The following is a 27,111-nucleotide window of genomic DNA, read 5'->3' as shown; positions in this document are numbered from 1 at the left end:
CAGGAGGACAACAGAAGAAGAGATCAGGAGGAACAGATAAAGCTTTTGGTGACTACAACTGCTTTATTGCCACATTGTCTTTGATCAATATCCATCAACACTGGTTTTTCTTAAGTGTAAAGACTAAGAACCTCAATGAGCATCAAACACAATTACAATGCTTAGACATGCATTAGTGGTTTTGGAGTGGCCTCGCTAAATTTAGGATCATCTTCTTGACAGCACAAAAAAGGGGATGCTTAATGGATTAATGTGATCCAAACAACCTCAACATGTTCAGCAGGTTTTCAAACAAGTGCCTCAAACTACAGTCATGAAATACATCATGAATAAAATATGAGATCATCCAAGCCCATAATAAATTGCAGCATTAAAGGTCTTATGACAGAACAGCAGCACAACTTTTTCACTTTTAAAAATCTTAATTTAAAAGCCTTAGGGGCAGTCCACTTCAAACAGCAGCAGTCCTGTGGTAACATGTGAAGCCAAACCTGAGAGAAAATGAATCCTTTTCACAGAGCGCACATCTCGTTTCTTTAGGGAAGAACAGCCTCATTTTCCATTGTTAAGCTCAAGATCATCACAGAAAACCTTGTGTGTGTGTGTGTGTGTGTGTGTGTGTGTGAGAGAGCTGCTGATATGGTCCCAGCTGAGTCGCCCCCTTGTGGTACATCATGATATTGTACCTTGAGGTTGACTGAACTGATTTGATTATGCATTTTTTGAAACAGATTCGTTAAATGTTGTATAATGATTTAATATATATATTAATAATATATGATATATATATAATGATGTCCAGGACATAAAAAACAGGCAGTGATACTGTTTGGAAAAAGCTTTGCTTTGGTGTGTTGGCCCAGTTATAGCAGCTTTTGAGGCTATGAGTTTTTTGGTGGTTTTGGGGTAAAGGTGTTTCTAATATTGTGACCACTTCGTTTACATAGAGAAACATTAGAAACATGCTTTAGCTTAATGCAGTCCAGCACAGCAATGCCACAGACTACAGTAGAATGATACAGTGAGTCGCACATTATGTAGCCAAAAGTATGTGGACGCCAAGATTGGTCACGTTCGGGCGCTTAGGAGCGAGTGCAGCACTGATGTTCAGTGGGATCAGAAAAGATCAAAAACACTGTGCATCATTAACACTAACTCAAACATATAAAAACCACCTCAGATCAAATGTGGACAGCTGTCCACTTACTTTTGACCACGTAAAACATAATGGAGTGTTTTATTGAAGAATGAAGTCAAATATTAGTTGTATGATAAGTGTAAATAAATATAATTTTATTTTTAATTATTGAATCAGACCTCAAGTGAGATAAAAGCGAGAGAGAGAGAGGGAGGGAGGGAGAGCGCGCACACGAGAGAGAGGAGCAGGTTGCACTGCAGGAGGATCAGGGGTAATAAACTGGAGGGTGGACGTGCTCCTCTCCTCTTTCCTCTCCTCTCCTCCGCAGTGCACTTGCAGCTGCACTCCGGACAGGACGGTGTCCTCCTCCTCCTCCTCCTCCTCCTCCTCCTGCTCTACCTCGTATCCTCTGTGTATGAGGTTAGTGCGTAATAGTGGACCGGGGTGCACCGACCAGACTTTAGTCCAGGGCTCCCGGACCGACGCGTGATGGTGCGGACTCATTGATAAAATCCGCGCCATTGGAATTAAAATGAGAACTCCTGCTGAGCGGTCCTCCTCTTCCTCATCCTCCTCCTCCTCTTCCACATAGCGCTGCCTTCTCTGCACAAGCTCTGTTTTTATGTGACTCCAGCAGACGAAGCAGGATGACTACTACCTTACCGCTGGTGATTGTGTGCGCTCTGGTGAGTTGTCTGTACTATCAGTGTGTGTAATCCTGTGATGCTGATAAAAACACTCTAAATGTGTTTTTAGTGCTCTTATGCACATTTTCCTGTATTTTTTTCTTTTCAATCTATATTGCACAAAATGCTAATTTAGCTGAGTTTCTGCTACATTTTATCCTGCATTATGGCGACTTTCTTGGGAGTTTTTTGTGACATTTAAAATCCAATTATGTAATATAATGATGTCAATTTAAATTCCAAAAAATCCTGCTGTGGTGTTTCCCTTAAAAAAAAACAACATATTAAAGGACTAATGCCCTGTTTTTCCTGTTAAATATGCAGATGCTGCACACACACACACACACACACACCGCCTGTCCACCCTGGGAGGAAAAGTTAAACCAGTGCTGCTGGGATTTCTGCTGCACATTTGGCTGCATTCAGACATCCAGCAGCAGCCAGCAGCCACTGTGACCCAGTCTTCTACTCTTAATTGAATTTTTGTCTTAACAGATGAAGACAACACTTATTAAATCTATATTCACAAAGAGCTGTACACATTTTTTTTCTGCATAAAAACATGAGCCTCTCCTGATAATATGAAAAAGTTAATTATGGTAGATAATAAACCACAGAGTGGAGGGAACATCCTCCCAGCACACTGGTATGTCTACAGCAGCTGGTCTAATTGGGCTGCGCGGCTCAGTCATCATGTGAACAGCCCTGGATGTGAGGGGACACTCTGTTATGACAGCTGGTTTAAAGGGTGGTGGCGGTCGGGTGCTCTTTGGTAGAGTTACATTTAGAAATAAACTTTTAAATTGACCATGAAATTGGGAAGAGTACAAAACAAGCATATCACAGCTGTGTCACTATACTATGTTTGCATGTTCTTGCTGCTGTTCAGTACATTTTTACATGCAGTTTGTCGTAACTCTGTAAGTGGATTTCCAGGGGACATGTTAAAGGAAAGGGAGTTGACAGAGCTGTCAGGGACATAAATCTTTTGAGGTTTTGGGCTGCATCCAAAAGTATATATATAAAAAGTATATATGTGTGTGTGTGTGTGTGTGTGTGTGTGTGAATAAAACTGAGGTTTGTGCAAAATGTTGAGATAGCAGGTTGCAAAGAGAATAGATGAGGAAAAAAATTGAGAACAAAAAATTGGGATGAAAGAAAGGATGGAAATATTGAGCAAGAAGAGCAGCAATGAGAGAGAGAGAGAGAGCTGCTGGCTCTTCAGTACATCTGTTTCTGAATGAAAGCAGGGACAGCAGAGAGGGGAGGGCTGAGGAGGGACGAATGAGATAGAAGGAGACTGAAAAAAGCTGAACTTGATGTCTCAGCAAATGTGAAATAAGTGGAAATGAGCTTTCGCTCGTTACATAATAAAAGCCACAGGACATGAAAGTGATTCAGTATAAATGATTTTCTTTGTTCTAAAACGTCTGGATTGGAATTCTTTTCATTAAACATTGTTGTATACACACCAGCAGCAGAACAAGCCTCAGTTCTTCTGCCAGTGAAGCTGCGTGGCACTTATATCAAAGAGGACACGCAGAATGCAACACGAGGGGGGGGGGGGGGGGGGGGGGGGGGGGGCAGAAGGTGATAACTGGAGTAGATTATAGATATTAGACAAGATCAGAGAGAACACTGCTCATGCAGGAACTTTAAATCAAATGCAAATAGATTTGTGTCAAGGAAAACGGAAAAACGTCTTTAATGTGATGTTAGCATATCCACTTTATGGTAGAATATGACTTATGAGTTATGAACGATAAACAGATTTATCACCTCCACCATTTTCTTTCTATTCATCACCTAGAACACAAATCTGTCACGCTGTCACATTACAGGGACAAGATAAACATGACATACTAATCTCTCAGTTCAGTGTAATGTCCTCAGCTAGCAACATGCACAGGTTGGGTAAAGTTAAACACATTGTTTCAGTAAAATACCCTCATCAGTGTGTACCAGTGCAGACTGTAAACAGTGTCTGACAGTCACAGCGCTCTCACCTTTACACAGTAATTAGGATGGGCATGTGTGTAATGTCACGCACACATGGTTTTATGGGTGCTGCCTCAGCTGAAGCGTGTCAGAAGTTTACTATTAGAGGTGATGTGCCTTTAGGGGAGCTATTAAGGCAGTTTAGTCGACTGCCCCGTTAAAAGTGTGTCCAATATGGGCTGAGACAACATGATTTATGATGAATCCTGATAGCGGTTAGATTTAAGGAACAGGTTGGACACCTGGCAGCAATTTTCATCCATTTGTTTTACTGTGTAAGTCACAGTGACGCTGCGGTAAGTGTTTGTGTGTGTGTGAATGTTTGCCCTCTCCATGTGTGTATATTTATGCTCCTTTAACACATTGTGCCGCTGTCTCAATGCTCCAGGTGCCGTTAGTGTTGGCGTCTAAGACGGAGCGGGCCGTGTTGGTCCCCTGTAACTCCGGCCAGTACACCAGCAGTGGGGAATGCTGCATAGAGTGTCCACCTGGAGATGGAGTCGTGAAGAAATGTGGTGCTACACAGACCGTCTGCGCCCAGTGTTTGGACAGTGAGTAAAGACGTTGATTGTACAGCTACAGCTAACAGCTAATCTGCACACACACACACGCACGCACGCATCAGGCTCATGAAAAGTTTAAAAAGTGACACACACGTAAACAAAATGAAACCTGGTCAGCAAAGTAATCAGAAAAAATGATAAAGCACACTGGAGAAACAAATGGCTTCTTTTATGGTTAACAAATAATTAAGTAATGATCTGATAATAGACTTTCATCAGTGCAGTTAGCCTGATATGCCAGATGTTTGTCACACAGAACCATCTGGGAAGTCGCCCTTGAAAACGGTTTAGACACTTCAGGGAGGGAAAAAAACTGAGCAGGTGATTGGATGAACCACCTGCCTGTTGCAGTCCATTATGGGCTATCACTTCAACCAATCAGATCTTGTCAGACTATCTGAAACACACTCACAGTTCCTCACCGGACACTCTCCATGGCTTATTACTATTATAACAACAGGACATCAGGCTAGAGGGATGTTTTACTCTGCCACCAGCTTAAAAGCATACAACTGTGAACACATTTGTTTTCATTAGTGGACAGTGGATTAGTGAAAATACACGTACTTGAGTAAAACATGGTTATTAAATATAAATATCACAGAAACAAAACAATACATGCCGACACAAACAATTGTGGTGCTGACCTCATTTAAAATATTCAAACCACTAAATGTTCATGTCCATCAAAACTAAATTACAGCTTTTCTGGCCACTATGCACACTCTTGACCTTGTAAAAACTTCACTTCCTTAAAATGTGTCAATGTTAAGAGGATTAAATTCAATCTGGAAGCATTAAAAATGCAAAACTGGACGTCATCCCCTGCATCACTCACCTGATTAATGCAAAGTTTCTGGTCTTAGATAATCTTTATTTATACAGACACATTCATTTTTTTTTTGAGGTCCGGCTCCAAATTCCACACAGACAGATTGTCAAAGCCAAAACAAACTCATTTGTATGAAGTGTATGCACTTCCTTTATAAAGTGTCCCAAGTAATAAGGCAGGAATTCATATGTTTGACGCGTGTAAGTGGGTCCAAATGTGTTCGCTTACAGCTCGGTGCAGGCTGTGAAGCATTAGCACTCGCTCCACAGACCAGAGCTGGGCGGAGTGCCAACAGCACAACAACACGAACAGAATCGAGTCGATGCCGCAAACAAATGTTTTCTTCCTGATTCAGAACTGTTTCTGCCCTGCATCACAGCAGCTCTCCTCGCCCTTTAAGATGTTGGTCTGTAGCTCTGTCACGATGCTAAGTAAACATCCAAGTATAGGTCACAGGGATCACTGTCAGGCGAAGCTGAGGAATGGTTTAACACTGATTGATTGAATAAATCCATCGTGGCAACATGCAAACATACAGGAAAACACTGCCTGTAAACAACAACCGCTGAGTCTTAATCTTCCCTTGTGTAAAACAAAACCCAGTAATATCAACTGGACGTCATTATGAGGGAAATGATCAAATTCTGGAAGAATGCTCGCAGACTAGCAGAAATGCTTTTTATCCAAAGAAAAATTGGACTTGTGCACAGCAGATGGTAAACACTGTGTTGTGTTTCGGTACTGAGCATCTCCAGTCCAGCTGATTTTACCCCTTTGAAGCTCTCCTTTGTAGCCTCTGCTATCTCGACAGCTGCAGCAATGGGCCAAGTCTCTACATCTAGAAAGAGTCAAAGAACAGTACAGTATGAAAGTGACAAGCACTGAGGGATTTGACATATTCTTTATTTTCTTAATTACTGTTTAATGGCAGCAGTGGCTCAGTGGTAGAGCAGGGTTGTCCAATAACCAGAAGGTTGGTGGTTTGATCCCAACTCCTCCCTGATGTGTGTCCTTGGGCAAGACACTTTACCTGCACTGCCTCTAGTGCACTCACTGGTGTGGCGCGCCTTGCTGGTCATTGTATGACACTGCTTAGCAGCAGTCTTAAAAACAATTTCCCTCTGGGATTATTAAAGTATCTAAATTTAAACCTTGGCTCAATTTTCCTCTGATGTGGGCTGTCCCATAGGACTGTAGTTGTGATTAGATTTTACCATTCACACCGTCAGTCACCTATTCCTTAACACCAGAAAATCCCAACTCTTGTCGTCCCCCCCCCACTTCTCCTGCACTCACGCTTCTCAGCCAGCATCCTGCATCCCCCTCCTCTTCCCTGTTGTATGACTCATCGTCTGTATTAGCGGATAAAATGGTATTAGAGAGCCAGGCACCAAAGGGCACGATCTGCTCATTTATCATGCATACTGTTACATCAGTGCATCTTTACTCATTTGATCCAGCTAATTAAACCATATTGAAAAGCCTGTTGTGCCCCTAACAGTGAACAATTATCTTGCTCTGCAGTACAGGAACTGTATTCACTGCTGCTAGACTCTCAACAATTAAGCTCAAATACCCAGGGAGGCTGCACTCAATTTCCGGTACAAGTGCTTTTTCATACATTTCAATATTGTTTTTTTTTTTTGTTTGAGCAGATGAAATCTTAATGTACCTGCAGGAGCAAATGCACTAAAAAATAGGGCTGTGTATGGAGGTTAGAGGGTAAAACACTGAAAAGCTATAAATACATTGTCTAAAGTGCAGAAATGAATATTTAAAGAGTAAAATTCAACACATCCATTTCCTGTTTCATGGTAAATATGGGACAATCTGTATTTACCATGACCCCCCCCCCCCTCCCTTAATTTCCCACTTCCTGTCAGAGTAAAGCCCCCTCACTCTGATCCCGGCTCGGGACGAGTGCCAGCGTCAGCAGCTCTGAAATATTAATCAGTCTCCTCCACTTTTCTCTGCTGTCATGGGAGACAAGACAACCAGACCTGCCTATACTTAGTGAGCCATTCAGGAACGCTTGCCCTGCAAACTGCCTGAAGATCTAGAGTAGAAAAAAGCAAATCCTCAAGAGCCTGTGTTGAATTTAAGAAGAGCTCCACTAGATGATCGGTCGGAGGCTCACACAGGATTTATGGAGCACGGAAAGTAGAATCACAGCCCTGTCTGGTGAGGGCTAAAACAGAGCATCATGAATTGCTTCCAACTTGGATGATGAGGAATGGAGAAAGAGGAAATGGGAGTTTTTTTTCTTTCTGTAGCTTTAACTTCTTCCCTACATGGCACCCTGACAAGGAAAAAACAGTGTTGGCAAAAGAATACAAGAATGAATGTTGATCGTCAAATTACAACTTGCCTACTTTGGACTCCTAATAACATCGGTAAGATCCTAAAACACCTGTTTCAAATCTGGAGGCAAGCTAAGGAGACCAATGAAGCGGGGCGATAATTACACACAGAAATGTTTCATGTATAAAAAGACAAACAAAGGCATCACGCAGCTTTCCAAGTGCTGACAATTGATCCACAGTCAGCAAAGGGTCAGCCATTTGGGTGGGAAGAACACACTGACATTCTGTGGACAGGGAGAAATGTCTCAACCTCCCTAAAAGCTCACACCTAAAGTGCTGATTGTGAAGATCATTGAGCAATTTCAAGGCCATCCGGAGCTACATTATTGATGACACTAATGGGACAGAAGCACATCACTGTTAAGGGTGGGGGGGGGCTTCATGGGCTGAGGTGGCACAATTTAAGTGCATCGGGCCCCCGTCCCAGTAATAACAACCGTCAGACATGAAGACCCTAAACGCTGACCTGTGCTGATCATCGCTCAACTGGGGACAATTAGAAAGATGGTCATATTTTATTAAAGAAGGCACTCCCATCTAATACTTGCAGGCCTTTAACTTTCTTCTTTTAGCCCTCAGATGAAAGAGCTGCCACATAAGTGAGGCGCGCACACACACACACACCTTCCTGCTGCATATGGTCACATTTAGACATGTTTACACACTTTCACAAGGACTGCAAAAGGCCTCATGCATCTAAGTTAAAATTAGCAGAGGAAGCCTGTGCGCAGTGGGATAATTGAAATGAATGAGGAGGAGAGCTTTACTGGTTGAGCCTGACTGCAAAGAAAACAAAGGCTTCGAGCTCACAGATCCAAATAATCATTTACCCTCAGAGGTCTGCTGTTCGTCTGGGTCTGGATCATTCTGTCAGTGTCACTCCCCTCTATCATTTCTGCCTCCGGACAGCAATAAGAGCAAAGAAGTGATGACAGATATAAAGAAAAAACACCACATTTGACGGCGTATCTGAGGGAAACTGAGCATGCTTAATGCCCAATTTCCCCTGACCCTTCCCCTTTTCAGTCGTACATAAGCACTACATCAACCCTTTGAGCTCTGTTTTCTAGACCCGGCTGGGACGTTGAAGCAGCAGACCACCCTCACAGACCATTTCCGATTATGTCGCGTCAAACAAACTCAAGATTCATTCAAGCAAATCAAGCGCCTTGGTGCACAGGGCTTGTTGATCAGATCTGCCTCCTCCCTACCTGTCTCCATATCATTACCTCCATCTGTTCCCCTTCAGTCTGCCGGTATAATGTGTCAGGCTTCATGATCGGCCTCTTAGCTGTGCTGCTGTTTACAAGGTGTTTAGAGGTTTAGTCCGTGCCAGTGTTTACTTGCCAGAGCCACTTACAAAATGCTGCAGGTTTTTTTTTTTTCACACTGACTACGTGCTGTTGCTCAACACGACACCCGCTGAGCGGTTCTCATGCAAACACACACTCTGAAACATATGGATATGCAGATAAGAGTTGTGCAAAAGTCCCACACATTCACACAGTCATGTGGCTTTATTTATGGTTCCACCCAGCCCGGGTGATTTGTTTCACTGGAAGACAACGACTATTGAGAACACTTGAAACCCATGCTACAAGATTTATTTTGTGACATTAACAATGATGTTGGACTCTGGTGTTAATTAAACAAATTATAAAGCAGCTTTAAAATGCATTCTTGACTATTATGTCATTGTGGATCGAGGGTTCCAGCTGCACTCTGCCACCCCTCTCATGTTGTGTGTATGCAGCAGGGATTAAAACGTCATGCTTTGTACTGTTTCGTCTAAGGTGCCACTCTTGCAAGGTGACCGCTCTCATGTTAAGCATGTCACAAAAAAAGAGTAAAACTGGATTCAGAGAACAGTGAAGCGCTGCCTCTGTAATGAATCTGAGCTGAAGCTATTTTTTCCCTTCTTCTCAGCCTGTCAACCTCTCCACCCCCACCCCCCCCCCCCCACCATTCAACCGCTAAAACACACTCATAGGGCGCACAAACACTGTGCCCCTCTTACTGTATGCATAATTCAGCAGGCATCCAATTATATCTGAAAATAATTCTATAATATGAACATGAAATATTAATAAATTACTTTGTGCTCCTAGGACCTCTCAGAGTAAGAATAAACTAATTTGAGGTCATCACTTCCTCTACGATGAAATTCTCCAGACACCAAATGTTCCTGAACAGCAAATCTTGTGTGTTTGAAGTAATTGAAAAGCAGCAGGCAAATTAGTCACCGCAGCTTTCACCTTGTTCAACACAGTCCTCCATAACTCAGCTGTGTTTCACTCTTAAAAAAACAATCAATGAAATGCAATAAAGTTGTGCCTTAAAATGAATGCCTTTTGGACACATGCATTGATTTTTAAGGCACTATCTCTTTATCTCTTTAGCATTTAACATGAACCTTAACACATTTTTTCTCACACTGTTGGGCAATGACAGCCCACCACTTATTAGTACATAAGCATATATGTCACTCACACATTTCAAATGCAAAATTCTACCAAAGTTTCCATTACTGTATTTTGCACAAAGTCGGTTAAGGAATGTCAGAAGTGGTACACCTCAACAGCATCTTAACTAATTGCTTGATAACTTTTAACGACAGGTCTGAGTATGAGCATATTGATGCATACGCACTTCACTCCCGCTGTATGACTGAGATTAAAGCAGTTTACTCAGCGCAGCACAAACACATTGGGATCGATATCGTAATGAGCACAGCAGGCTTTTGACTCACTCTCCAACAAGAGCACCTTTCTTGTCCCGGAGCACAAATCACTAAGAGCCCAGTGGATCAATGTGTCCTTCCTTCTAATGAATGTGCAGCAAACATGATTAATGTCATTAGCCTCACTGTTTATCTCCCTGTTTATCTCCTCATATTTCCCTTTCTCTCCATCTTTTGACCTCCTTTATTCTCCCCCCCCCCTCTCATGTTTCCATCTCCTTCAACCTGACCTTCAACCTGCAGGTGAGACCTTCTCAGAGATCTACAGTCACACAGAGCAGTGCAGGCCATGCACTCAGTGTACTGGTTTGATGCGGATGGCGACGCCCTGCACTGACTCCAACGATGCCAAATGTGTCTGTAATTATAACTACTACTTCTCTATGGAGACTGGCCAGTGCGAGCTGTGTACCGTGTGCCCAATGGGACAGGGCGTGTACTCTCACTGCGGCCAGGATCGTGACACGGTGTGTGAGGAGTGTGTGGATGACACCTACTCTGACCGGGAAAGCTCCCTCGAACCCTGCCTGCCCTGCACCATCTGTGATGAGGGAACTGAGATACAGATGGCTGAATGCACGGCGACCCGCGATGCTGTCTGCCATAGTAAGTCTGCACACAGTCAACTTACTTTCACACATGTAGCCACATTTACTTGTTTGAATTATACTAAGAGTATAACTGAAGCCATATTTAGCATCAGTTTGTAACCCGGGGAGAGGAGACAGAACAGCTCCAGTCCACAGGCAGGGCACTGGCTGTAAGCAATTTCAAAGCAGTGTCGGAAGCATCATATACATCTCAATCACATTTCAACTAGCCACCAGGGTGACTTCCACATGTGTCTGTGCGAATAAGCTTGGTCAGAGGTCAGCCCCAGGCTGACTTTCAAACAGCAGGAAGTTGAATGTTTTTAGTATTAGAAGGTCAAAGACTACCACAGTGTCAACACAAAGACAATGAATAATCTGCTCTCCCACCAAACAGAAGCTAAGGATGGAGGAGCAGAGTCCATGTATGCACAAGTGAGGAAGCTGTAAATTCTCTTGGGTCAGACGAAGCATGAAATCGACCTCATCAGGAGGTCACAAGGCTCAGATCTGAGGGGGTAAAACTGTCTTGGGTGGTACTGCTGTCGATGTCCTCTATAAAACTTCACATAGAACAGTAAAAAATAGGAAATAAGTGTTCAAATGTAAGGCACAGCACATCCTTTGTAACAACAAAGTTTCCAGAGAAGTTTGTGGTTCTGATTTGTTCCTGGAAAATGCTCCTCTTCCACCTTGTGGGATACTTTGACCAATGAAGCACTTTAGTGTGTAGTGATTAAATGCTCCTATAAAATTTCGTAATAGATGCAGCTGCTAATGCAGGGCCTTTTATCATCTCATGTGCACATGATGATTTTTTTTTATGAATGTTATGTTCTTTGGGTGGCAGAATGTCCAAATGTCATCAAATCTTCCACAACCACTGCAGGTATTTTGATGTACCAAATCAATGAACCTCCAAAATTTCACATACACATTGTACAGCTACATGGATGGTTTAAACAGCTCTTTTAATAGACTACAATAGCACTGGCAAGCAATGAAGAAATGGACTGGGGAAAGATAATAATGGAAAGGTTAGATGAGGTGGAAGAAAGGGCTAATAGCATTCATTCCACTGGTAACAAACCCCATCAGAGGTGCAACACTTAGGTTTTAAAGTGTCAATAAATCTTTACCAAAAGTAATTTTAAACAAACAGGGGCACTCGAATGTGGCCACAATTTGGCAATTCAGTGCATTTTAAAATGTGCATCAACAGCCCAAATTAGACAAAAATCTACCTCAGTGATTCACAGAAAAACATCACCAGATAATATTGTTTCTTTTTTGCAAATATGAAGATGACATTTACAGTATCAAGGACTAAAAATTATAAATGGATGGCTATGAATTGTGTCATGGCTCTTTGGTAATGAATCTTTCAAGGTTTCAGTCTATAGAGTTGACATTTGTGGAGGGAAATGTCACAACAATTATTGATGGATTGCAACCCATATGGAGGTCACTGTCATACTGGCCTATATCATACATATATGTGTATCACCATAACTGCTGGCTGACAGCAGCAGAGCTGTGGTGTGGTCCCCATGTGTTGAGTTCCTGACTAGTATCAGTTGACCATTGCTAGAAATAACTGTTTTCAGTGCTGGTTGTAAATTCTCCCCTTACTGAATTTGTTTTGTCAGACCCCAGATTCAATATTTAGAGTATTGAATCTAGGGTAGATGAATGAAGCTGAAGCTGTGTCTATGAAGCCTGACAGCCATTATAACAAATTGCCTAGACAGTCCCGTATATGCCCGCCTCAACACCCTTTATTTTCCAGAAATATCTGATGTAAGGTTCACCACAATGCCGCCCTTTGCTGCCCATTTAGCGCCCACCCAGACAGCTCAACTTTGACCTGCTATGCCCTGAGCTGATGGTACTGTAGCAGCAGTGACAGTGGGGACCGGAGATGGCATGATAAGTGACCTTATGGGATGTCTGTTTAAAAAGAGAGCCCTGTCAAATAGCAGCAGTGGAGCTGTGGGTAACGGCTGCAGTCACATGTGGTTGTGATGATATTTCCAGGCCTTCCATGGTGGCCTTTGATTACTGCAGATGCAGGTATGTTTTCTGCAGCCAACACTAAGCTGACCCGCTGGATTCCTCTTGTGTGAGGACAATTTTTTTTAATCCCTATCTTACTGTCTTTCTCAATCTTAAGCACAGGGTAAAGATGTGATTGGGGTATTTTCAAATCCCCAGTTCATATCCAGCTGTCACCAAGTGTCAATTACACAATACAATAACAGAGGCAGAAAGAGAGAAGAAAGAAATGGAGATAAGAACAGAGAGAGAAAGAGAGAGAGAGGCGGCATATGTGCTGTGCTGGTATTCTATGCTGAAGGGTCGATATGAGTCCTGGGATTTCTTCTGCTCATGCTCAGGTTTCGCTGAGTGACCTCTATGAGCACCCACACTCCACTGCAGAGACACACACACACACACACACACACACTCACAAGCTTAGCCCTCTCCAGCTTCAGACACACAAACACTTTTTATGAGCATCCAAAATCAATATGGCTGATGGCAGGCTAACATGACACACACTCTTTCCCCCTGCCAAGTGAGATTTAACTTTAACATTTTTCATTAAACTCCCGACACCACACACGTGTGAATTGCTTTGATCTGAAATTGAAAACTTCTTTTGCATCTTTCACTGAGGGTCTTGGCCCGTTTTGGCCTTGCCATGGCTTTTCCATAAGGTGCAGTTAAGTCTCCAGTTGAGTGGGTTTGCACATATGTGAAATGTTGAGAATCTGTTTAAGTGTTTATCCTCTGAAACGAGAGAGAGAAAGATTAAAAACACAGATAAAGGAAGACTTCTTTCCTTCTTTCTGCACGACTGTCATCTGTCCTTCTCCTCTCCCTCTTTCTATCTCTTCCCACAGTAGCCCTCGAGTGGCCGGGCTAGCAGAGTGGTGGAAGGTGGCCAGTGCGCATTCAGTGCTTTCACCACTGCAGTATAATTACTCCTGCTAATCAGAGCACTTTACAGCAGCTCCTCTGTTCATCTGCACCCCCTCCTCGCTCTTTCCTAACACTCTGCCTCTCTGTCTGCCCTCCCCTCCGCTCTTCCTATTAACCCTCCCGAAACAGAAGACAGAGCACTCACTTGAATAATTTGTCGTACGTGTGTGTGTGATGGATGTGTGCACACCAGGCAATTGAGATAGAGGCTGAGCTGAGACAAGAGGGAGAGTGTTTGGTGGCTGATAAAGAGGTCATTGTACATGTGCTGCATCTGACAGTTGCTCATCTCCACCCTGAACTGGCAGCAGCAAAGACCTCTGCACAAGACCCAGGGGTTAACTTCACCATAAAGACCTCAATGGCTCATAAAAATTAAATCTTTTTTTTCTCCTCTCCTCCCCCTTATCCACACCCCACTAATAAACACATCTCCCTGCACACATATAGCCCTACGCTCGTAAAAATCCTGGGCTAGTTTTATTTTGTTTCATGAGTGTTTTAAACCCACCGAAGCCAAAATGAAATTGTTAAAGCTCCATTGCTGCCTTTGAGCTCCTATTCTGTTCCAGCTGCAGCCACAGGTTTATTCTTTGGTCTACGGCCAGCTGTGTTTTGTACATCAAGCAAGCAGAGAGAGAGATGGAAAAGGAGTTACAATAAAGATACAGCATACTGTGCTTTAGCTCTCTGTGTTGAGTTAGTGTTACATGAAGGATACTCCCAGGAGAGCTGTCATCTTGGCTCAGAATGAGAAAGACAATATGCAAGTCCTGGGGTGCGACTGATGTGAGCGTGTCTGTGTGGAGGGAACATTCAGTGCAGTAAAGACCACTTACAGTGCTGCAGGATGACTAATAACCCAGTGAGATAGAAGAAAGGCTCTGACTTCATTGACAAACATACATAAGGCCAGATACACTTTCCTTCACTTTCACACCTTCCATTCACAATTTATTCTATTTGCAAGCTCGCGTTGCATTGCTAATACCATTAGCCAGCCCTGCATTAGCTGGATGATGTATGGCAGCACTGAGGAAACCTGACTACATATCAGGAAAGGTCAAGAAATGCATGTAATACAGACACCCGTGTTCCACTCCTCTGAACACTCCCTCCTTTTAGACGGATCCCAATCAATAGCTCCACTTTAAATAGGTCTCTGCATTATTTCTGTGTTTCTAAGTATGGAAAGCACATGTGCTCTATTTTTCTGTCCAGTGGAAAAAAAAATGTTTTCTACTATTTCAGTAAACCAATCCCCTCATGGGAGGTAGGATTGCCCAGTCATCACTGCACAGACAGACAGACCAACGTGGTCTTTTAATGACAAACAGAAAAAATTCAAACACGTCCACATAAGTTGCTCATAAAGAACCCATCAGACTATCAAAGGGAGTAACCCTGTGTAAATTATGCAACAAATCAATGTGGTCATGTCAGTAAAAAATAGAAAATGTGTAGACAGCTATTGACTGTGATGGTCCACTGAATAGCTTTTATTCTTATATTTCACATCATTCATTCCTCCACTATGTCAACATGCAACAAATAGGTGAATCGCCCTGATGTATGAGCACTGGGACTGTTGTTGCTAAACAACAAATGAGATCTGCGGTGCCCAAAGCAATTACAATTCCATTTAAAGATGTAATGTTTTTAAAGCATGCAGATTCTTAGATTACTTTGGTTCAACTTATTTAAAATAAAAAATACTGACAGTAAGTTCTCAGATTTTCCACAGTAAACACATTATTTCTACAAATAAGAGACTTTTTAAATATTAAAATGTCATTTTTCAGTGCTATGAGCAGTTTAAATGAAATTTCATTCACAAACAGTGCAGACACAGTGTGTCTGCCACACACGTGTTAGGGAGCTGCTTTTCTAACCTGAATGCCAGTACAGGTTAAAGGTCAATCATGCAGGCTAATATAAATAAACCGACCCTTTGACCCATTTATAACCTATAAAGTCAATATGTTTAACTGTTTGCATTTAAAATGTTAACTGTAAGTGAGTGAGTCACAGATGTTGACAAATAAAATGTCACCATGTCTGCTTACGACTAAATTCAGTATGTTGTGCTAAAGCGGGGAAATTATAAAGAGTTCAAATACAGCTGCTAAGTGGGCCTAAAGAAACACAGTGGTGAAGCAGAGCTGCTCCTGAGGTATTTGGAGTTGAACGTCCCAATCTTTGGCCTTGAAGGAAGCCTCAGGGGTCTCCACAGGGTTAATCCTGTGAGCGCCAGTACAAAGCTAATGAGGAGCAGCCTGAGGTTCTGTTGGGAATTATAGGCTCAGATCTGAACCAGGCTGCACATTCTCCATCCCCACTAGGCTGATGAGCTCAGAGGAGTTTTGGATTTGGCTGGATAGGCGCTCTCCTCGGCCTTCTGTACTGTGCCCCAGGAAAAAGGAATAATCTACAGGCGGCTTTGTGAACTCTTCTACCGCACGACAAGAATCACTGCAGTGTTACTTACAGAGCTTTCTAAAACAAAAGCATAATATGACAGGCCTGGAGACTTGATGGATAAATTGTGTTTTCAAGTCATGCCCATCAGAGTGGGCACAGGGCTGCTGCAGGATGGAAAATTACGCTGAATCATTAATGGAGCTCACAATGAAAGAGGAAATAGGACAATTTATGAAATTGACTTTGTTACAGGCTTAGCTTTAATAGAAACCAGACCCTTCCAGTAGCACAGTGCTTTCCTTGCCTCTCTGGCCTCAGCAAAAAAGTTACACTCAAAGAGATGACCCCCTGAAAGCCCCAGACTGTGCTCGACATGGATCCATATGGCCTTGATGTCATGCAATGTGCAGCGATCACATAGAAGGGGATGTGGTGAGGGGGGACCTGGCGTGCAGGGCTCAGGCCTGTTGGCGGGTGGGCTGGTGGGTGACAGTTATTTGCCCCCCCTAGTTGAGGAACATTCTTCCTTACTGCACATAACAACTCAGCCAGAACCCATCTGTCTATCAGAAACAGCTGCTGCATGTGTGCCGTGTATCAGACATCTGGCTGGGGACTCTGGAGGCTGCTCTCGGCAAACAAGCTCGCAGCACATTTATTGGAGTCTCATCATGATAGGATTTCTATGCCACCAGCAGCTATCATTTCAACTATACACTCAATGTTTCTTTCTCTTTGTTCCATACAGATCCTGACCTCCCTACATACGCCGCTCCCACCTCTGACACAGACATGCCTTTATTCTCCTTACCAAACGACGTCTTTCCTGATGGCTCCGACAGCCCATTGTCAGGTGAAGAGACGACTACAACCAGCGTGGGATCAATCCACTTCCTCGGTCACGGCCTCAATGAAAACCTCATCCCCATCTACTGCTCAATCCTGGCGGCCGTGGTGGTGGGCCTAGTGGCTTACATAGTTTTTAAGAGGTCAGTTGGAAGAAGGAAAACAAATGAAAAGCTGCTCCGCACAATGTAATCTCTGACAAAAGAGATTTTGATTGACCTGGTGGTGTAGATGTTCCCTGGGGCAACATATGTGTTAAACGTGACAGATGCTTCCCCAGGAAACATCCAGTCTAAAGACTGGCAGTAAGGTGGTTGGTGGAATTTTCAGCCTTGTTGTGGTTAAAGAGGCTTTGACACATTTCTACCAAAAAAAAAACATGAGTTTTCCTTAAAAAACAAACAAAAATAGAAAACAACAACAACTTAATGTAGCACAGAGGTCACACTCAAACGCATTAGTGAGGACACGCAAACCACACATGCAAGCACTCAGACAGACAGATACAAACCCAGGCTAAAACACATTTGAAGCAAGTAAACAAGCTCATTAGAGGCATTGATTGTTTGAAAAGTGCCGACCAGGGGAAATCTGAGTGTTAGATTTATCAGCACAGTCCTGCACACATCTGGCTAATACTACTCCTGTACTTATTGTTATGAATAAACAGGCTGTAAATGATGTGAATTCCTTCAATATAAGTAGAGGTGTGAACTGTACCGAACACTCCATGCCTCATGAATATTTTAATCACCGATTCATGAGTCATTTATCTTGAAGCAGCTTGTTAAACTTTCTTACGCTTTGTGAACATTTTATGAGCATCACATTATCATCTAATTCTATTGTTAAATAAATATACGGTACCATGGAAAAATGATAATTCTGTATGCAAATTACAGTGATAATGGAGGCACATGTGGCATCGAAATCTGTTGCATCCAGGTTGCCGCCTTGGGGTTTGTAAATATGCGTAGATGTTTGTACTTTATTTAATAGTGCATTTATAGTGTACTTGATGACATGCTACTATGGAATCCTAACATTAGAGTAAGGACATTTGTTTGGCTCAAAACTGCTGTGAAATCTAAACATGCCCGGCTAAGAAAAGACCACATAACTGTATCGTATCGGATCTTATGCTTCACAACAGGTGGAATAGCTGCAAGCAGAACAAGCAAGCAGCTAATAACCGGGCAGCTACAAACAACCAGATGGTTACACCGGAGGGAGAGAAGCTGCACAGCGACAGTGGCATCTCAGTGGACAGTCAGAGTCTGCAAGAACAGCAGCAGCAGCAGCATCAGCAGGCCCAGGCCGAGGTCCAGGCTCTGCCTTCACACTCTCACACACAGGAACAGATAGGTAAGATTAAAGGAATCATTTTTATCTAGCACTTCATTCTTTCCATGTGGCAAAGCTGTGTTTAATTTATGTATCCAAAATGTTTCAAAAGCAATAGATCAAGGCTGCTCCACATTTAGTCTCTCACTGGAAAATATGTGCATTGTTCCAGAAAATTATAAAAAATATCATTATGATGGGGTGAATGAGTCAAGAAGCACGTCTCATCAGGACTAAACGCATTCCTCCTTCACACCTTCGCTATTCCAGCTGCCAAAGAAAGTCATCCTTGATCACATCAAGTTATTTGGCTGAGATGTGTGGTGGTTTTCCAACATTATGCAGACTCTTCCCTCAAAGCAGAGACAGATTTCTAGGGATTGACATCAAAAACAATATATCACCTTGCAGCAGGTTCTGCTTGTATAGCTGCCAAAAGCAGATAGGTGAAGTCAAAGCTTACATGCATGATGTATTAGACTGTAGGAATGTACAGATTATGTTTGTGGGGAACAGCAGTAACATGAATATGTGGTATGCACTGTATTAGTAGTAGACATGTTTTGCTGTCTACTACTAGTGCTTTAGGAGGCTCTACTCCTCTTAATTACAAAATGAGGCTAAAAATGTCCATGTTGACAGACATCTGACACAGTTTCTATCTTTGTCAGTACACGGTAAAAATGTAATGTACGAGCAGGGTATGTAACTGCATAGGTTTGATCTATGTCTGCCTTTACTACGTCTCTATATTTGTCTCGGGGGGGGGGGGGGGGGGGGGGGGGGGGTGTCGGACTTTTAAAGTGTTTTGAATGTAGCTCTTTGCATCACATTTTACTCAGTAGCCTTATAGCCAGGCACAATGTAAAAGGTTTAAATGACGTCTGGCTTGGAAGCAACATTGTGCACTTCATTGATCTATTATAAAGCAATTTACCAAGCGCCTAATTTACTTCTGGTGGTGCAGCGCATTAAGATAGAGTGAGACACAGATGAAGTTTGTAGTGTTTATGTTTGTTACTGTTGTCTGCCATTACTGCATGATGACTATGGCATTAATGTTCCATTTAAGGACACACCCTGTGCATCTTCCCTAAGGAAGAGATGAAAAGAAAACTTTGACAAATAGATATCTACACTTTAATAAGCTAAGTTTTTACTTAAATCAGCAGGTTGTTGTTGTTGTTGTTGATGGTACATGTGAGGAGTAACTGTGTAACTGCAGAATAACACATATTAAGTGTCAAACAAAGTTACACTGGGCTGCTTAAACCAAGCATTTGTACAAAAAGTTATTGTTTTCATATTTTGAGGCTACGAGCGTGGCGGTGAACTGACACGGAGCATCTGAAAAACAGGATAACCTTTAAACAGCAGACGGGAGAATAAAAGCAAATGCTGCTGAAAAGAGATATGACCTCTTTAGAACAGAGCAGTCCACCTTTCTGCAATTCTCCAAAAGCACTTACATTAAAGAGATGAAACCAGCATTCTCACTCCTGAGTAGAACCTGAGAGGCTTTCTACCTGAAGAAGTCTCCAGTTCAGTCATGATCTTGTTATTCATTCATTCAGTCAGTCTGTCGCGAGTTTCCCTTTCTCAGGATTTGATTTTGTCCTTTCTAAGCTTATTGTGCAAAGATTAAGAAATGGTTATACAGGAATAATAATGTGCTAACAAGCCCAACAGCTGACAAATCCTCCCTACAACAATCTAAGCCACTGTGTCTTGTCTGGGATACCCATTACATTCTAATGAGGCTTGGGAAAAAAGCTCATTTTGTGTTTTGTTGGAGTACCTCTTTCCATTCTTCCACTCAACATATGCAAAACCCGCTGTATGCCGAAGAAAAGGAGGAATTTCTTTTGAACAGCTTGGCATTGGTTCACCGAGAGGATGAGTGCTGGGTTAACCCTGTCGGCTATTTAAACTGATCGGGCTCATTAGCAGGTGTTACAAGACGGGATCCAGGCCTGGGCTCTCTGCTTTTTTTCAAATTCGATCAGCGTTAAGTACAAGCTAATTGGCATTAGCACCGTCTGTTAGAGTGGAAGCTATTAAAAAAATGGCAGCAAGTATTCTTTCGTGGGTTGTTTTTTCTCCCACTACCAACTGGGACTGTTAAAAAAAGCAAAGGGGGTGAGAATGTGTGCAATAAATCCATGATAATCGCAGGGGGTTTCCTGTCTCCACTCAACCATATTTTACTGGAGGCTAAAGTAATGGAAACACCTTCAGTCAAATAAGCTTTCAAAAATAAAATTACAGCAATGAAATTGTCCCCTGCTTTGACTGACAGCATGCAGAGAGGGTATTCCCTGCTTTCTGCATGAGTCACTGGTGAGAGGCGAGAGCTTCCACAGTTCTGTCTGTTCATCTCCATTAAAAAGAACCATCTATCTATGCAGTCGCCCACCACCTCATTCGCTGCCTGCTTCCCCCCTCTGCATATTGGATGTGTTTAAAATTTAAACAAGACTCTAAGCCACTCATATTGCCCAACCATGCATCCCTGTCCTGTATTTGACCTCATTGTCTACACAAAAGAGAGTCAAAGCAGCTGTCGGTCAAAAAGGATTTTACATTTAAAGGATTGTCAGGGTTATTGCTACCCTCTAAGTCTAAGCTTCAAAAGTGATTGAAAATCAGAATGCACACTGTTATTTATGAGAATTAAGAGAAAATGGCAATCATCTGAAAGCCTCAAGGAACTGAGGTCACGCTGTAAAAACTCTGAGGATCAACCTCTGTTGAGGGGTTACAGCCTCATTTACTGAACATTAACGGCAGAGATTGAGGTACCGGCAGGAGTTCAAACCTCCACAACATTATACGGCTGCAAGTTACAGTCATAATGTAGCTGAGTCATGACACAAAATGCTAATGCAAGCTCAGTAATAGAGAGAGATGACTCATAACTGGCTGCCACCCCCCCCAACATCACAAAGTTTGATAAAACTTCTGAGTGGAAGTATTCCCACTGCTGCTTGGACTTGACCTTTTTACTGTTACATGGAGTGCACTACTGGTGATTCAATTTGGTTGTAAGTAAAGGGTAGAATGACCTCTTGGGTGATGAAGAGCCCCTTTGGTTCTGTGGAATATGGCCTCTAATAATGTGTCTAACACCAATAATTTGGAGATAAAAAGAAGTGAAATAAACATCTGAAGTAGTAGTTAGCAAAATGAGAAAAGAATCATGTTTTTTTTTTAATTAGAAAAACAATCCCACAGTCTCTTATTTCTTCTTTAGGACTTACTGATTACCATGAATGCTTCAACTTCAGTCTCAATCAGCACAATTTTTTTTTACTGTGACTTAGGGTCCAATCAGGAGTGCCTGAGTATGCTGATTACAAAAGGAAAAAAAAAGTCTGTAACAAAGCTCTGCTCTGATTGGGAGTTCAGGTTTCACAGTAGACCTGATTAAACTGGTTCACTGAAAGACAGCTTGTATTGATTCCTGGAATAAGGTTAGACTCTATAAAACACTGAGCAGCCATGTGGCTATTATTATCAATGCTGCCTCTGAAATCAGGGTGCAATGCCAGCTCCGCAGTACAGGTGTGTGTATATGCCTGAACCTGTGGGCGTTACAGATGGCTGTGCACTGGCCAGTGTCAGCGTCTCTCTCTGCTTAGTGTCACTCCTAGAGTGTCTGTTTAGATAGGTGTGGAGGAAGCATACTAAATCATATCATTTGTCCTTGTATATTGCCTTATTTGAGCTAATCTGACTGGAAATGTTCAGTATGTTTCCACCACACAGGAAGGAAGGGAAAGGAGTGCAATGGAGTGTGGACATCACTGAGCAGAATCACTGTGGATCTAGAAAGGAAGCTGCACTGCAATCAGTTTTGACAGTAAAGTGTTTGGAAAAAAAAAAGATTTTGTAGGGAGGCCTGGAGACAGAGAGGGAGAGCATGACAGTATAGTTAAGATGACAAAAGGGAACCCTCTCTCCTTTCTAAAGCCTTTCCCTGGCACAAGAACGCATTGATAAAGATAAGAACACCCACTGAACCTGGGGGTCCTCTGTGCATTCCTGCTGCGTTTCCATGGCTTCCCTCAATTGACAGCAGGTTAAGAGGTTTGTGGGAAAAGTGAGGATTTGTCTCCCATCCTCATCCAGCTAATGACTATTCTGTTTACCAAGCAGATAAGTGAGTGACACCACAGGGCCCCCTGCAGGTTAGAGTGTGATTATCAGGGGTTTCTCATGAAGGACTCGAGCATCTGAAAGGAGGAAATCTTAATATCAAACATTTGATTCAGAGTAAAAACTAATCAAGGTTCTCTTAATGAACATAACTTACTAATTGCTAAAAAGGAGGTGCATATTATGTAAAACTGAGTCGTGACATATGCCTTTTGCTTTTCTCTCTGCAGTGGTGAGGGTGGATGGCGGCCCCCAGCCTGACTCCCCTCCCCCAGAAGTCTGAGGAAGATGAGGTGTCAAAGCTGAGGATGGAAAGACAGTGGGTTGGCCACGAAGAGAATGTAACAGTTGACATACATCTGAAGTGGCCACAGAGCAACTCTTTACCTTACATGGACCTCCCAGCACCTTTGGGCCACAGCCTGTCTCTTCATCCCTGCATATAGAGTGGAACTCTGTCATTCATTGTGCCCGGACACAAACTCTAAGGCAATATCAGCCACTATCTCAGACAGATAAGTAATTGTAGATAAATGCCAGTGCATCTACTGACTCTTACAACATAATTCTGCCAGTTGAGTATCTTTGTTTTTTTTTAATTTCATGATCACGTACCATGAAACATCTGTGCCTGAAAGGTACTTCATTATTTGCTCCTTTATTTTTCCTGTGTATCAGAGTGAACAGGGCCATTTTTCTTCTCACATCTTCCTCTGTGGTGTCCCACTCTCACATAATCCGCTCTCTCTCTTCATAGGATTCACTCTATTAGACCCCCACTGTCATCAGCGATACAAAAAGCAGCAGGGGCACCATGAGTCACTCCCAACTTCTTCTGAAGTTTCTTGTTCTTGTACCATTTAACCACAGATGCGACTCATTTTTTCTTCTGAAACATTTGCGTCATTGTTTAGATGGGCAGCACCGACAGATGACGCACGTTTGGGAACAAAGGTCGATTACTGTGCAGCTTGCACCGTAAGCGGCTACTTCTCTCTCGGTGAGATGCTTCTCGCTCAGCGCCAGCTGCACATCCCCACACTGACATGCACCTCTTCACGGTGCCTCCAAGGATTTTGTTTCTGTAATTTCATGCTTATAATGTAACATACCTAAATGTTTGTCTCCTGTTTGTGGTGCAGTACTTTCATTTTGTGGCTTGAGTTACATGGCTGAGTCAGCAGGGTGCCTCCCCACAGTCCTTGATGGAGCCTGGATGTGCAACATGAGAGGAACATCTCTGGACTGTGGAGCTCTGCTGACTCACACTGCACTGAGCAAACGTGTCTGAGGGGAAGGGGAAAGCCATCTAATGAGCCAAAGAAAGGAGCAGTGATGTCACCAGCCACATGCTTAAATGAATTTCAAGATGAAAAAAAAAAATTAATCTGCAACAGGGAATCCCATCAAAAATAATTTGCACTTACTGAGTGGAAAATTGGGACAACCCTCAGAAGAAAAAATGTATTTCACCATCCCCACAGGCACCTTCCTCTCACAGCTCAGTCAGAGTTATAGAGTCTGATAAACAGAGCTGAGGCGCTAATGCCTTGTCGTTGGCGCTCACGTCAACGCGGGACCCATTAGAGAGACGTCCTGACAGGCAGGTAGTAATTACCTCAGGGTTTCAGCTTCATTTACCCTCTGCTCCACTCTCATCGGGATTAATGCTGTGGACATCAGAGGAGTGACACGGCCCTCGCTAAAGCCTCAACATGACATTACACATCCCTTATCCAAGTCTGAAGCCACTGACATTTACTACATTGCCATGGTGATATAAAAGCACTTAGTCCGGGCTCACTCATAAGGCTGGGTGGCAACTTTTTTTTATCACAGAGGAACACTTTTATGCTGCCACCCTCCCGCTGCTTGCAGACGACATAGATAGCTTGTAAGAGAAGTGTACTGTAGCTGAGATTGCTGAACTGCTTCATTCCAACATGGGTGATTCTCAGGGCCCGTCCTGCTGTGGTATGCCTGAGGAAATGTGTGTGAACAGTCTGTAGATGTAAGATCGTAGGCAGAGAGACAGAAGTTTGTGTGTGAGAGCACTAAAGAGTTCGAATGTGTCACACAGAGAGAAGAAGACAGAGGAAGTGATTCAGCGTATGTGCATGGATCGATCACACGTCGCCAAAGCCTCAACACAATCCAACTTTCTGGTCCCTTCACTGATTTATGGATCACTGCTGCATAATGAACAGAAACACATAAAACAAACATGCAGTTTGCTCACAACTCCTCAGCTGATATGATGCGGACACTTACTGAGACACTGCATGATTCATGCTTCTATTGAGAGAGCCGGTATGATTCATCCTCATCCTAGCTGTGGCAGTGACATTAAAGCAGACTCTGCTACAGTGTGAGAGACCAGAGTGTTGACACACACACACACACACACACACACACATATTCCACAACTCCATCTCCCCCTGAGGTCCAATCAGCCCTCCAGCAGTGCACTCTTCTACCTTCAACCAACTTCCTCTGTTTCTCCCAACAACTCATGAAGTGAGACACTCATCTCAAGAATGTACAACCTGAAATCAAAACAGAAAAATATGCAAGACATATTCAAAGGTTTAGGTTTGCTCTAATGCTTTTTTGTTGTAAATCGTTTTTGTTGTGTTGTATTTTTTTTAATCAGTATGTTTCTAACTGATGTTTTTTTTGTAGCACTTATTAGAGATAATATGAATGCACTCAAAGAGTGTACCACAGTTCAAGTGCCTGTGTACAGTGTCCAGTGTCTTTGAGTTGAGACTACATTTTTTTGAAGGTTTCCACTTATTTTGTTTTTATGTGTTTTTTTTTAATATTTTGAGAGCTAATGAAGGTTTTTAGTAAATTGAAGTCAGCACTAAAGATGAACCTTGGAGACTCAAGCAAACTGTATAAACTTGGCACCAATATAGAGAGAGATTTTACAGTACAAATACATGCCAATGGTTGCCAATGAACACATACTGTATGTTAACTTGCTATAAATACTGGCAACTAATAAGGGTCATGTAGCATTATGAAAACATATACATGTCACCTAGGACTTCTACTCTTAAACTCACATACTGTAGGCTATTTGTCAATAGAAAACAGCTCTACTGTGCAGATGTTTTGCATGTACAGTATTATCATGTACCTCCGATTCAGAGGCAACACGACATGTACTCTGCAGTGAAGGGAAATCTACGGGGAGGTTCACTGTGATTCTCTGTGATAATACTACTTGATACAGATAGATCTGGACCTGGTCCCAACAAGTTGAATGTCATCTGTAGCTATCTAATAATGTAAATGCATTGTGTAAATGTGAATTTCTTAGAGTTGATACAAGATACAGAAATACAGTATAAAATGTAAAAAAAACAAAAATGTGTGCAAGTGAAATGAACATCTATAATAAAATAAACAGAGATGTCATTGCAATCTGGTTTGTCTTTTTAGCATGCACACAGAAGTAATGCAAAATGTGCACACTGCACTTCACAAGGGCGTGTCCTCCGAATCTCAAGGACTGATCCAAATGTCAAGTTTTTAAAGACTTGATGTCAGGTTTCAGATATGCACACCCCCCCCCTTCACAAAAACACCCAAAGGCATTTCTAAAAATGACCTCAAGCAAATGAAACTAAAATGCTGAAACCAGAAAGAATGGAGTGGTGGACTGGCAGCCAAACCACAGTTAAAAGCAGGACCATATGTGAAGGTCCATTGGACCTGTAGTGTGGGTCTCTACAGTCTTATCACCATCTAAACATTCTGGGATCCAGCTGGATTTTTTTTTTCCTGCTACGTGTCAAAGATTAATCCTCAGTGATAAATCCTCCACAGACACACAAATGGTATTATACAAGGAATGTCACTGAAGACAGCATAAATGTCTACTCTGCTGCAATCTTGGCAAGAAATAATAAAACATGATTTTCACACTGCTTGGGTTCTAGACCAACGAATCACTGAATGTGGCAAATGTGGAGACCAAGATGGGGCTGACAGATATAGTCTGCAGAATTTTAATGTGATCAACATCAGACAGACTGGAATCAAAATACATTTTTCTTCTATCAAGATGAATTAAGGCTGCAAGTCAAAAATAAAGAAACAAGGATAAAAGGAAATGTTAGCAGCAGATTGTTGTTGTTTTTCATAATGCACATACTTGACATCAGACTGTAAATGGATCATGACGCTGAAACTTTAATATTAAACATAACAGCTTTAGATATCTCTGTAACATTCAGCCTTATTACATTTGTCATGTTTTTCATGATGCTGCATGCCTTTCTGGATGTTATCAAAATCCCTGAAATGACAACAGGGGAGTTAGAAACAACTCAATCCCCCCGAGACAGGAAGAACCAGGATTAATGGGAAATGTGGCTTTCATTTCTAAAACATTAAGCACTACATGTTGCACCTCAAACCGTTGAGTTTTTCGGAA

The 27,111-nt window shown here is 42.4% G+C and overlaps 1 protein-coding gene across 1 annotated transcript; it reads left to right on the top strand.

The window, feature by feature from the left end:
- Positions 1 to 1,476: 1,476 nt before the first annotated feature.
- On the top strand, positions 1,477 to 26,043 carry ngfra (nerve growth factor receptor a (TNFR superfamily, member 16)). The gene is made up of 6 exons (XM_028412932.1): positions 1,477 to 1,824; positions 4,211 to 4,373; positions 10,564 to 10,926; positions 17,065 to 17,305; positions 18,316 to 18,527; positions 22,895 to 26,043. Exons 1-6 carry the CDS (start codon positions 1,786 to 1,788, stop codon positions 22,945 to 22,947), a joined length of 1,071 nt encoding a protein of 356 aa, XP_028268733.1. The 5' UTR covers positions 1,477 to 1,785; the 3' UTR covers positions 22,948 to 26,043.
- Positions 26,044 to 27,111: the final 1,068 nt, after the last annotated feature.

The sequence above is a fragment of the Parambassis ranga genome, chromosome 8 (genome assembly GCF_900634625.1).
Source record: "Parambassis ranga chromosome 8, fParRan2.1, whole genome shotgun sequence".
Taxonomy (NCBI): Eukaryota; Metazoa; Chordata; class Actinopteri; family Ambassidae; genus Parambassis; species Parambassis ranga.
Note: the sequence above shows the minus strand (reverse complement) of the source record. Positions and strands in the feature narration are given on the sequence as shown.